This window comes from Rhinatrema bivittatum, unplaced genomic scaffold (genome assembly GCF_901001135.1).
Source record: "Rhinatrema bivittatum unplaced genomic scaffold, aRhiBiv1.1, whole genome shotgun sequence".
Classification (NCBI taxonomy): Eukaryota; Metazoa; Chordata; class Amphibia; order Gymnophiona; family Rhinatrematidae; genus Rhinatrema; species Rhinatrema bivittatum.
The window spans coordinates 51,180-64,879 of NW_021820978.1; the positions used below are offsets into that span (position 1 = coordinate 51,180).

Genomic DNA, 13,700 nt, shown 5'->3' on the forward strand with positions numbered 1-13,700 from the left:
ATGGGGCATCGATGGCATCCCCAAAAGGGGGGGTGGCATCGATGAAGTGACCCTGGGATCGTTAAAAAGTGTCTCGGGCAGCGGTGGCGGCGACCCGAGTATGCATGGCAGTGACTAACAGCGTGTGCGTCAATGGCATGCATCCGGGTAGGGACGGCACCGGATGCATGGTAGGGACGGCCCAAGGAAAAAAACAGTGCGTAGGAGGAAAAAGCCTGGTAGCACTGAAAAGCAAAAAACATGGATAAAGGCATCAGGGCACCGTGGGGGGAGGGGCGCTGATGACATATAAAAGCCCAGGGCGGTTTAGGAGGGTCCCGGTGTAGCGATAGGGTATCGACTGCGTGAGGGTACCAGGGAACGAAGGACTTGAAGCTACAGAGGTCCTAAAGTTAAGGAAAAAATCCCTACCCCACTAGCATAAGCAAGCAGAGTGTCACAGAGATACTCGCAAGCTGTTTAAAGCTAACTGAAAAATGGGGGAAGGGAAGGCTTCAGTCAGTTAACAGCCTTAAGATAGTGACAGAAACCGACAGAAAAATAAGAATTAGTACTCACCGAGCGTCGTAAAAACGTACGCGGAGGGAGACCTGTGCAGGGAAAAGTGTTTTTTGAAGTGAAAAGTTAAGTGTTTCCATGAGGTCATTAGTTAAAAAATCCTCACAGAGCTCCAACCGCTATGCTGACTGCAGAGCGGAAAAAAGAAGACTGAGGGAGACACCTGTGGCTCACAGGGATAATTGCAGGCTGGGCATGCTCAGTGCACCCAGTGTGCTAGTGTCAGTCAAAGCTTGTTGAAACTTTGACAGAAAAGTTTTCCGTACAGGGCTCCATCCTCGATGTCACCCATTTGTGAGGACTACCATCCTGCTTGTCCTGTGAGAAATACCAAAGCTACTCCCCAACAGGATGGGAGGCCACCCACGATCCAGTCAACACCGCACGTGCAAAGGCTGCATCCTCCCAGGCCTGCACATCCAGATGATAAAACCTGGAAAATGTGTGTAAGGAGGACCACTTCACAGCTCGGCAGATATCAATGGGAGACAACAGACTAACCTCCGCCCATGACACTGCCTGAGCCCTACTGGAATGAGCCCTAACCTGAGTAGGCAACGGCTTTCCAGCAGCCACATATGCGGCTGTGACCACCTCCTTAATCCAATGAGCTATGGTAGCCCGCAAAGCCGGAACGCCCTGCTTACTTCCACCATGGAGAACAAACAGGTGATCAGTCTTTCGAAAAGACTCAGATACCTCCAGATACCGCATGACAAGACGCTTAAGATCCAAGGAGCACAAAAGGCAAAACTCCTCAGCATCCCTGACCTTATCCAGGAATGGTAAGGAGATGGACTAATTCAAACAAAAGTCCAAGACTATCTTGGGCAAGAAGGATGGAACAGTACGCAGCTGTAACACCCTTGGAGTCACCTGAGGGAACGGCTCACGACAAGACAAGGCCTGCAGCTCAGAAATCCGACGCGCAGAATAGACAGCTACTAGGAACAGTCTTCAAGGTCAACAACCGTAAGGAAAGGCTACACAATGGTCGGAATGTAGGGCCCGTCAAAACATCCAGCACGAAATTAAGACTCCACAATGGAACCGGTAACTTCAAGGAAGGCCGAAGATGCTTCACTCCTTGCAAAACATGGGCCACATCAGGATGAGACGGCAAAGAAACACCATTCACCAAGCTTCTGAAATAGGCAAGAGCCACAACCTGCACCTTCAAATAATTAAGGGCCAAGCCTTTATTCAATCCATCCTGCATAAAATCCAGAATGAGAAGCATCTTAACTGAACAAGGAAGAACACCCCGCTCCTCACACCAGGCCTCAAAAACTTTCCAAACCCACACATAAGCCTAGGAAGTGGAGAATTTGCAATCGCGGAGTAAAGTGGCAATCACCGCAGAGGAATAACCATGCTTCAATAGGTAAGCCCTCTCAAGGACCAAACCGTAAGATAGAATAGAGTCGGATCCTCGTGATGAACCAGTCTCTGCTGTAGCAGATCCATGTGTGGCGGAAGACAAAGGGCAGCCTCCTCCAGGAGTCATCACAAATCTGCATACTATGGATGCCTGGGCCAATCCAGCATCACCAGGAGTACTAGTCCCCTGTGGCCTTCGATCTTGCGAGTTACCCTGCTCATCAAGGGCCATAGAGGAAAGGCATAAAGCTCAGCAAGGGCCATAGAGGGCCAGACCTGTACAAGAGCATCTATTCGCAGGGTCCACAGATTTCTCCTGAGACTGTAGAATTAAGGAACCTTCACATTTCGAAAAGTCACCAGCAGATCTATGAATTTAAGGCCCCAGTGATCCACAATCAGCTGAAATGCCTCAGCTGACAACACCCACTCTCCTGGGTCCAGACTCTCCCTGCTGAGAAAATACGCTCTTACATTGTCTTTTCCTGCAATGTGAGAGGCCGAGATAGTCTGCAGAAGAACTTCCGGCCATTCCATCAGCTGGTCTATTTCTTGCGACACTTACTGGCTCTTGCTTCCTCCCTGGCGAATGATATAGGCCACCGTCATCGTGTTGTCCAACATCATGCAAACTGCTTGATACTGCAGCCTATGGCTGAACTGCAAGCATGCCAGCTGTACCGCCCGGGCTTCCAGGCGATTGATGTTCCAGCGGGACTCTTTGGCATTCCAACGCCCCTTGGCCGTTAACTCCAGTCAGTGAGCCCCCCCCAACCATGGAGACTTATAACTGTTGTGAGTACCAACCAGGCTGAAGAGGACAAGGGAACTCTGTTTCTCAGAAGATCCTCCTGCAACCACCACTGGAGGTGGGAGCAGATTTTCATCGGCAAGTGGGGCCAAACCATATAATCCTGAGACTGCGGGTTCCAACTAGAAAGCAGAGAGCGCCGAAGAGGACGCATATGCACCCTTACCCATGGCACCACTTCCAGGGTAGTTGCTATCAAACAAGAGTACCTGTAGGTAGGACCACCCCATCGCGCGTATGGTGGTCATCAACTGACGCACCTCAGACATCAGTTTCTGGATCCGAACTTCTAGTAGGAAAACTCTGTTGTGTCCTGTGTTGAATTGGACCTCAGATACTCCGACGACTGGGATAGTTGAAGATTGCTCTTGGTCAGGTTCACCACTCAACCAAGCTCCTGCAATAAGGAGATCACCTTGTGTGTCACCAGGCGGCGTTCTTATTGAGACTTGACTCGAATCAGCCAGTCGTCCAAATATGGGTGCACCAGGATTCCTTTTTTTCCGCAAGGCCACTGCTTCTACCACCATAATCTTGGAAAATGTTCTGGGAGCAGGGCTAGACCAAAAAGTAGTGCCCAAAACTGATAATAGCGCCCCAAAACCGCAAAGTGTAGAAAGCATTGTTGTTTCAATTGGATGGGAATAGAAGGTGAGCTTCTGACAGATCCAAGGTGGTCAGAAATTCCCCCAACTGCACCGCCATTATCACAGAACTAAGGGTTTCCATTCGAAAATGAGTCACCTTCAAGTGACGGTTGACCCTCTTGAGATCCAGGATGGGACAAAATAAATGGAATATCACCCCACACTTTGAGTTGTGGGCACCAGAAACACAGCCCTCAGTCTGAGGAGCCTTTGAAGAGTGAAGCCCACGGCCAGCTTCTTCTACGGGGAGTGGCAAGGGGACACCATGAACATGTCCCGAGGAATACTACAAAATTCCAGTACATACCTTTCGTGTATTACCTCCAGGACTCAGGATAAAACTTTTTTTTTTTTTTTAAACCTAACTGAGCTCAGTGCTGCGGGGGAAGAGGGCATCTGCCATCACCGCCACACTCGGTCTCTTGCACCCACACCTTTCAGCTAAACTAGCAGCTAAGTCCACGCTGGAAAACCCAGATACCAGACCAAGGCACACCTCTGAGGGACCATGACCTCTGGAATTCTCAACTGGGGGAAGAGACCTTTAGGTATCACCGCAGGAGAGCGGGGCTTTCTTTTCCTGTATTCAGAATTTCAAATGTCTCCTTCCAAAAAGCTTGAAGCAATCCCCAAAGGGAGATGTACGTCCACTATCTGTTGAAGACTGAGAATACTGGCAGGCTGGGGTTATGGCAGGGCTATATATGCTGTGATGTCAGCTTGCTCCATCTCCATCTGCTGGCAGCGGAGCATAAACCCACTGGTCCTGAGTCCATCTGTCTAAATGCTAGGAAATCCATGTTTAATTAAAACTGGGAGGAAAAAATACTCACTGACAGAAACTTAGGTGTGCAAAACAAGCTTCCAGGCACATCTGGAAAAAAAAAAACCATTGATAAAAGGATTTGATAATGGTAAGTTATAATTTCAAATTACTGCTAAAAAAAAACAAACAAACATTCTGAAATGCACATAAAATATACATACCAGACTTCATATATTGCTGTGATGTGCTATACAAATGTTCATCATGCCATGGTGTTCTATACATGTCTCTTACAACAGCTGGGCTATTTAAAAAAAAACAAAACAAAAAACAGTTATTTTGCACAATGAATGCCATTATATATTGAAATCTCTCTCCAGTGACAGAAGTTACTGCACAATAGATTATGGCATTGACCTGTTTAATCCACTTAAGTCCTACTGTTCCCTTGTAATGCCATTTATGGAGCGATTCCTTGACCAGGATCTGTCTGCATATATCATTTGGATCAAGGAATGGGAATAACAGGAAATCAAACAAGCTCTTTGTGCCAACCCCCATTGTTCAATTTACTAGCTTTCAATTAACATGACTAAGATAGCCCAAGCCAAACAAGTTCAAGACAGACAAAGACCAGTGCACAGCCAACCTATTCTGCACTTGTGGAGACACAAAAACTATGTTGTACATTTTAGAGAAGTGGCATATTGCTGCACTGTGATTTACAGTTAACACCTCCTCAGGGGGCTGGGTCCATCTTATAACATGTTCTTTTTGAAGTGGATTTTATTAGACAATTAGCTGACATATACTGCAGAAAATACATGCTGGCCTTCACTTTAGATATTCACTGTGTATCTCCAAGCCTGAAACCTGCAGTTTTCACCAGCAATCTGAGCTCATATGATATGTAAGTCAAAGAGAAATCATAGCATACAACTAAACTGTCTCATTTTTGCAGTGTCTTATTAACAGGAGGTCAACATCTCTTAAATATATTAAGACCTCTCTCAATAACCCATATTACAAAAAGAGTTTAAAGATATTCAAATGCCTGAATGCTATTAACAGTACACAAGAAGCAAACCTTTTTCATTGGAAAGGAAGTTTTTGAACAAGGGGTCATCATATGAGGCTCCTAGGCAGGAAAACTCAGGAACAATGTCAGGAAATATTGTTTCACAGAAAGGGTGTCAGATGCATGGAATGCCCTCCCAGTGTGTGGGGTGGAGGCTAAAATGGTAGCAGACTTCATGAAGACATAGGATAAGCAGAGGATCTTCAGTGGCAAAAAGTGAAGAGATAGTAGCTGGGTCTCTCTGGGAGGCTGTAAGTACAATAATGATTAAAAGCCCAGTGGAAATGCAGTGTAGTTACATTTGACTGGCAGGGTCCACACTCATGTTGATCAGATTGATATGGCGGGTTATTGTTAATGGGGAACTATCCAGAAAGCCCACAGAGATCAGATGTTTGGGTAACAGCCACACTGATGTTAATGGATGCTTGGATTATTGTGGGACCTTGTGGTTGGAAATGAGAGGAACGTCTTCTTGTCGAATGATGTGGTGAGACGAAGCTCGTCCAGCTTGAAGGAATTCATTTGACAGAGAAAGTTTGCTCATATTCTTGAATAAAGATCTCGCACTTGCATCATAGCTCCTGATAAGTAGCTGACGCTGCGAAACTTCGGCCGTATGTTGAGCTTGATTTAAAATCATAACAATTTTGACATCAGCAGTGCCATTGAATTGAAGCTTAAATATAAACAAAAAATATAAAAAGATTGTAAAATTGAAAGAAAGAAAATTGAATGAAAATTGAATGAAAAAAAGACTAAACATAGATACAACTTCTGCCGCAAATGATTAGAGGTCCGGGCGGCTCTCGTTTTGAATTTACAGAGAACACGCTGTCAGGCTTGATGATGCGGCTAAAACAAAATTAAATAACAACAAAACATTTTGATACATTTTGGGAATCGGTGATTCAATATAAAGTTTTTCTGATGTGACATTTCCTTTTTGAATTTAATTTTGTGTTGTGGAAATTGTCTTTGTTCTTTATGAGACGTGTCAGTCATATTTGACGCACACTAATGATCAGTGAAGCATCTACAGTGGGTGCCTGTCTGTACAACAATTTATTTTGTGTGCAAGAATATATTTATGAAACATGTATTGTTAAAGTAAAAGTAACAGGGTATAACTCAAAATATATATAACCCATATAGAGTGAGGGATTTATTAAATGAATACACAGTTGCATTCCCAAATCTGTCTACTCAGACCATTTGTTTACAAAACTGGTCATCAATTTTATGCATCAACCTTGTTTAGAAATGCAATAAAGCACAGTCTTAAGATTTACTTTAAAAATAACCCAATTATTTAATTATCTTCAATATGTGAATTTTTTCCTGAGTGGCTGTCAGTATTTTAAATTCAGAAACAAAAAAAACAATAGGAGTGAAGCCACTTACAAAACCAAAGCCGATTCAAATTTAAAAGCTTCCAAAGGAACCAAGTGGACAAAACATGGTAAAAAAAAACATAGAAACCAACTAATGTATAGAATGCAGTACTAAGTCTATCTTGATATTGTACATTCTGAACTAGAAAAAAATCACTGTGATGTGAGCGGTACTATAAATGACGTCTCATTCTCGCCAGAAGGAGTGGAGAGAATGAGACGGGATTTAAGGAAGCTGGAAGAGTGGTCGAAGATATGGCAGCTGAGATTCAATGCCAAGAAGTGCAGAGTCATGCATATGGGGAGTGGAAATCCAAATGAACTGTATTCGATGGGGGGAGAAGGGCTGATGTGCACGGAGCAGGAGAGAGACCTTGGGGTGATAGTGTCTAATGATATGAAGTCTGCAAAACAATGCGACAAGGCGATAGCAAAAGCCAGAAGAATGCTGGGCTGCATAGAGAGAGGAATATCGAGTAAGAAAAGGGAAGTGATTATCCCCTTGTACAGGTCCTTGGTGAGGCCTCACCTGGAGTACTGTGTTCAGTTCTGGAGACCGTATCTACAAAGAGACAAGGACAAGATGGAAGCGGTACAGAGAAGGGCGACCAGGAAGGTGGAGGGCCTTCATCGGATGACGTACGAGGAGAGATTGAACAATCTAAATATGTACTCCGTGGAGGAAAGGAGGAGCAGGGGTGATATGATTCAGACTTTCAGATACTTGAAAAACTTTAACGATCCAAAGACAACGACAAACCTTTTCTGTCAGAAAAAAATCAGCAGAACCAGAGGTCACGAGCTGAGGCTCCAGGGAGGAAGACTAAGAACCAATGTCAGGAAGTATTTCTTCACGGAAAGGGTGGTGGATGCCTGGAATGCCCTTCCGGAGGAAGTGGTGAAGTCTAAAACTGTGAACGACTTCAAAAGGGCGTGGGATAAACACTGTGGATCCATCAAGTCTAGAGGGCGTGAATAAAGAGGAGGCAGCAAAACACTGCACGGAGCGGCAGTAGCCACAGAGGCATTCAAACACTGCACGGAGCGGCAGTAGCCACAGAGGCATTCACGGAGCGGGATGCCAGTGGCCAGTAGTTGGTGTTCCACCTTCACGGAGCGGAAGGATGGAGGGCTGCTATCTCCAAAAAAAAAACAAAAAAAACATAAAACAAAAAAAACAGACAAAAAAATAAAAACAGGGGTGGGTAAGAGAATGGGGTAAGGGTGTGGCCTGCTTGTTACAGCGGTTGCTACCCCTAATTGAGCTGGATGTTCACTTGGATGCAGATACGGCGCTGCTCTCTAAACTGGTGGTGGGGTGGAGAGGAATTAGGGCTGGAGGGTACTGGAAGCCAATAGTAACAGGTGGGAGAGAAAAAAAGGGGAAAAAATGGTTAAAGCGCGTAGCTTGCTGGGCAGACTGGATGGGCCGTTTGGTCTTCTTCTGCCGTCATTTCTATGTTTCTATGAGGCATGTTGCAGTAAACAGCATTATAAACAGAAAGCAAAATTTATTGCGGCACATAACAAAAAGATCTTCTAACCCGCATGTCGGGAAATACCTTAACATTCTTATTGTTCCAGAAACGTAACTTTTAATTTATTAGCGGGACCTTTTGAAATTATTACACAAGCCACAACAGCAAAAAGAATCCTTGTGTTTCAATCATACGGACCCACTCGTGTTCTTTACTACTAAACGGGAGTTAAAAAAACAAAATCGAGTGCATACAAGAGTAACTACTATACTTATTTTTAAGTGAAGGTAGGTCATTTCTTACCATTTTTGCCAAGTCTAGATGTACCGTCTCCACTCTTAAAGGTAAAAACTTTTTCTACTCTTCCTATTGTTTTTAAAGGGAAAAACGCGCCAAACTACATGTCATTCAAAAGGAGAGGGGGGGGGGGGGGGTGTCTAAAAAGTGTGTATTCTAAGATGGGACAACAGTTCATGTATAAAAAGCTGAATATCGACTGTGAGAAGCATTATATTAATGGATTCTTGAAATAAGATTTTAACCACGACAATGTGTTATATAAAAAGTCTAAAATGTGTGGTGGTCTCCTCCTAGTGGTCAAAAAACACCTCAAACTGAGACCATTAAACATCAAGGCCCCCCACAGATTTGAAATTGGCTTATTTAAATCCCTGGAACTTCAACTTTTGCCTTATCTACACACACACACACTCCCCCCATCCTACTTGAACACAACCCATCCCCCCTAATCAAATTCATCACCGACAACCTTAATATAGACATCCCCGCCATCATATTGGGAGATCTCAACCTCCACGTAAACTCCACCCCTCTCTCCTCTTCCTGTGAAACTTTCCTTAACTCTCTCAATGCCATCAGGTTCAGACAACTCATCACTTCCCCCACACACAAAGCTGGCCACACACTCGACCTTATCTTTGTCAACTCCTGCATTGACTCCCCTAACTCGCCTACCTGCACACCCATCCCCTGGTCAGATCACTCACTCACCCACGCACTCTTCTCTATAAAGCCCTCAACCACATTCAACCCTACCCACAGTAACACCATTATCTTTAGAAAACCCTGCTCTACAGAGGATTTGATCTCTTCTCTCGTAAACTCTCTCAACCACCTAGACCTTACCAACCCTGAGGCTGAACTCTCCTCCTGGAATAATCTCACTAAGAACATCGCCAATGAAATATGTCCCCTCATTAGTAGAGAGATACACCACGCGCAAAAACCCAAAAAACCCTGGTACACCCCCGAACTAAAAGACTAAAAAACAACCTCAGACTTAAAGAGAGATTTGGCACAAAGACCCAACCCCTCAACAAACTGCCATATATAAATCTGCCCTTCACACCTACAGACTTTCCACACTCCAGACAAAACGTGACTACTATGCTACCAAAATACATGACTACCAATACAATCTAAAAGCCCTATCCTCATACGTCGCAGACCTCACCAAATCATCCCCCCCCCCCCCCCCCAATCACCGACGAAGAAGCCAAAAGTAAATGTGAAGAACTGGCTCACTTCTTCAACAACAAAATAGCAAATATCCTGCTCTGTTTCCCTACCACCCCCTCACCTGCGAACCCAACCTCAAACAAACACTAATGCCATCCTAGATTCACTTGACCTTACCTCATCTAAGGAAATCGAATCTATACTGAAGAAAAGCAAACCTGCTACCCACCCCTCTGACACCATCCCCACTAAAGCCTTGCTATCGATCCCTAACATTATCACTAAACCCCTAGCTGACATAATTAATTGCTCCCTCTCCACTGGTAAAGTCCCTGACACACTAAAGCATGCTATTGTCAGAATGGAAACGTATGAGAGAGAGCTGTCAAGCAAGATGGCGGCATAGGTGGAACGCTGTTTCGCACGCTCCTGGATTTTCTCCTTTATTCTATTTCCTCTGAAGCTATGCCATCTAAAAGGAAGGGGAAAGTAAGGATTTTTCCACCCGAATCCTTACCACCTTTGGGGCAGTTAGATATCTTACGATACATGCGCCAACTGGATCTTGAGGGAACCGGGGAATCCGGTGTGAGCACCAGCGGGGGAGAGCTGGGTGCCCCTGCGGACGAGGCGTCCCTCAGCCCTGTTGCTAGACCGCCCCCAGCGCAGCGTGACCTCGATCGAGTCATCCCCCAGTCGCAGGTCGATGATGCGGCCGGTGCGACGGGGGGGGGTGGATGTTGACTCCGAGCAGACGCCGACAGCGGGAGAATTCGCCCAGGAGAGGTGCGTCTCGACCGGCGCGGAGCCCCGAAAGAGCCCGGAGATGGTGGTTTGCCTTGGAGCGGAAGGTGGAGAGGCACTACCAAACGGACTTTTGGGAAGAATGCCATCTGACGCTGACGGTTAGTCTCTCGCTGCGAGAGTCACTGTGGGATTTAATGGCGGGTCAAGGGCAGGCTATGAAAAGATTGGAGAGTAAAATGGACTCCTTGAACTATAATATTCAACAAAGAATATTGGAGGTGCAAACACAAACCACTGCAACCACAGTAAAAGTTTCTGAGGCTGAAAAGAAAATTCAGTCACTTCAAGTTGTAAATGCTGTAGTGACAAGGGAGCAGATAGCCTGCTCCAGACGCTTAGAAATACTAGAGAACAACATCCGTCACCTCAACCTAAGAATGCTGAACTTTCCTAAAATTGCTGGGGAAATTCCCTTTTTAACCTTAAAGAGATTTTTTTAGAGAGGGTTTGGGTTATACGGAAGAGAATATGCCTTCAATCAATTTTTGCAGATTTGTGAATAACAGACCTTCCATTACAAGACCTACAACAACTCCAGCTATTCCGCTGAACCTGACCAATTTCCTAGAGAATTCTGAGACGGACGTTTTAGAAAGAAATACATTACTTGTTGCATTTATTACTGAACAAGATTTAAACGGAGTCATGAGGAATTACTTCCGTAAATTTCCCCTACTATTTTATGGCCAGGCCATACGTATTTACCCGGATTTAGCACAGATTACACAGATTAGAAGGAGGGAATTCCTAATGCTAAGACAAGATGTTAGATCTCTAGGTTATACCTTCACACTCCGTTATCCCAGTAAATGTATTTTGAGGAAAGGAGAGGAATGTTTTATATTCTTTCAGGTTGACCAACTCCGTCAATTCATAGATGCACGTAGACCCACTACTTCTTCCCCAGTTGATTAGCACAGTGCTATTTGAAAGGATTGATCCAGTTTAATCCTATGTTATTGCTATTATGTTAAATTTGTTTCTTATATGGCTCCCATTAAAAATTGCCTTGCCCTATGCAGCTGAATTAAATACCACTTGAATAGAATGTTGAAATTTATATATAGGCATGGTTACGATCAGATAACTTCTATTTTTTATGTTTTTGTTTCTTATATGGAAAAGAAATTGGATTTAACTTGCTTTATTGTAAAAATAATTTTGCTTTATTACTGTTTACTCTTTATCCAATGACAATGTAATCTTGCCTAGGATACTTTACTTTTCTGTAATTGAAAATTGATAAACAATTAAAAAAAAAAAAAAAAGCATGCTATTGTCAAATCCCTCCTAAAAAAAAACAACCCATCCTCGACCCCACTGACCCATCCAACTACCGTCCTATCTTCAACCTTCCCTTTCTAGCTAAAATTATGGAAAAGGTGGTCAACTCCCAACTCTGATTTCCTTGACTATCACAATATACTACACCCATCCCAATTCTGCTTCCGTAAGCACTTCAATTCGGAAACCCTATTACTTTCTCCCACCGATTCCCTCCTCAAAAAAGGCCTAGATCACGGGCAATGCTATCTCCTTGCCCTCCTCAATATCTCTTCAGCCTTTGACACTATAAACCATAATATCCTCCTCTCTCGTCTATCGGAAATAGGCATTTCAGGCACCGCCTATTTCTGGTTCAAAACACTATGCACTATACACAAATTAACACACAACGAAAAAGCAGAATGGCTGAACACAGCACTTCGTGTACATGTCCCTCATAGAAACCTGAGATCAGCCAACAAAGCACTCCTAACTGTACCTTCCGTCAGAACAGCAAAACTAACCCAAGTAAGAGAAAGGGCATTATCATTAGCAGGACCTATACTATGGAGCACCATGCCTCTAGAGATCAGATTACAAAGAGACATCAAAACGTTTAAAAAAAAAGTTTAAAAATCTGGCTCTTTAAACAAGCTTATCACAAAGAGAATGCAGAATAGAAAACAGAAAGGAGTAGGGAACGGGCAGAAGAACATCCCTGCACAGCACCTAATCCAATATGTGCGTATTTTTTATTTTATCTCACTACTAAAAGAAAGATTCAGTTTTTAAAATTATACTTGTTATTAAATATGATACAGGTATAAAAGGACAAGATTTATCACATTCACCAAATAGTATTTATCACAAAATTATGTACCGTATTTTTCGCACTATAAGATGCACCTGACCATAAGACGCACCTAGGATTTAGAGGAGGAAAATAAGAAAAAAAAAATTCTGTCCCCATGAGGGGCTCTGTACAGAGCTCCCCCCTGGTGGCTGTCCGTGGGATATTTTTTTATTTTTGTTTTTTATAGTAAGGCAGAGAACATCCACACAGGTTCTCACACTCACTGGTTTTCTCTCCCTCATATATCCACAATCACACACTCAGACTCTCTCCCTCATACACACAGCTCTCTCACACCAGTTATTTTAAACTTTCATGACTGCTCCAAAGTTCAATAATAAATAATCAGGGCTCTATTACATTGATTAGGAGAGCAATTTGCTCCTAATATTTCAACAGGTAGCCACTTAATCAGCACAGGCAGTAATTCTATTTGCTTTTCATTAATTTCAGCTGTCAAACTGCTAATCAGTTCTGAAAAGCCACATTGCATCATATGCAAGAAACATTTTATCAGAAATCACTGAAATACACAAAAGAACGAAAAAAGCAAAGGTCTCTGTCATGTAATCTCCATCCCAGGCAGTATATCACCCCCATGACTCTCTCCAATACATCCAAGCAAATGAGAAGGAAATGGCCTGCACCAACCACAAACCCCGATGCCATGTATCGTCCTCCGCCGGCAGAGCCCGAGCTTCCCACTGGTCCGCCGTTCCCGGGGTGCATCTCACTGCGAAGATCGACGTGGGCAGGTCAGACATCAGCTGTTAGAACCACGTGCGCTACGGCGGCCCCTCCAGTTCAAACAGCTCCCTGCCGGTCTGCTGTTCGCGGAGTGCATCTTGCTGCGAAGGCCGGCGCAGCGCAGGTCAAATGTCAGCCGTCTGAACTGGAGGGGCCTCCGTAGCCCACGTGGTTCGGGTGGCTGATGTCTGGCCTGTGTCGTGCCGGCTCTTGCGGCGGGGTGCGCCCCAGGAGCAGCAGACCGGCAGGGAGCTCGAGCTCCGCCGGCGGAGGACGGCACACAGCATCGGGGCCCATGGTCGGCGCGGGCCATCTCCCTCGCATTTGTCCAGACGCACTAGAGGGTCGTGGGGGCGGTGTGCATTTGACCTGCGCCGCCATGCTGATTGAGCTGAGTTGGGGGGAGGAGGAAGGGGATGGCGCGCGAGAAGGAGAG

The 13,700-nt window shown here is 44.6% G+C and overlaps 1 protein-coding gene across 1 annotated transcript in view; it reads right to left on the reverse strand.

Annotated features, from left to right (window-relative positions):
* LOC115082340 (breast cancer type 2 susceptibility protein homolog) overlaps positions 1-13,700 on the reverse strand; it is a gene marked incomplete at its 3' end in the record, with an annotated part of 106,525 nt that overhangs the window by 39,592 nt on the left and 53,233 nt on the right. Inside the window, exons 4-5 of the mRNA XM_029586576.1 lie at positions 4,384-4,466; positions 4,230-4,270 (exon numbers count right to left, since the gene is read on the reverse strand). Coding sequence (XP_029442436.1) covers positions 4,230-4,270; positions 4,384-4,466 — 124 coding nt within the window. The remainder of the gene's footprint in view (positions 1-4,229; positions 4,271-4,383; positions 4,467-13,700) is intronic.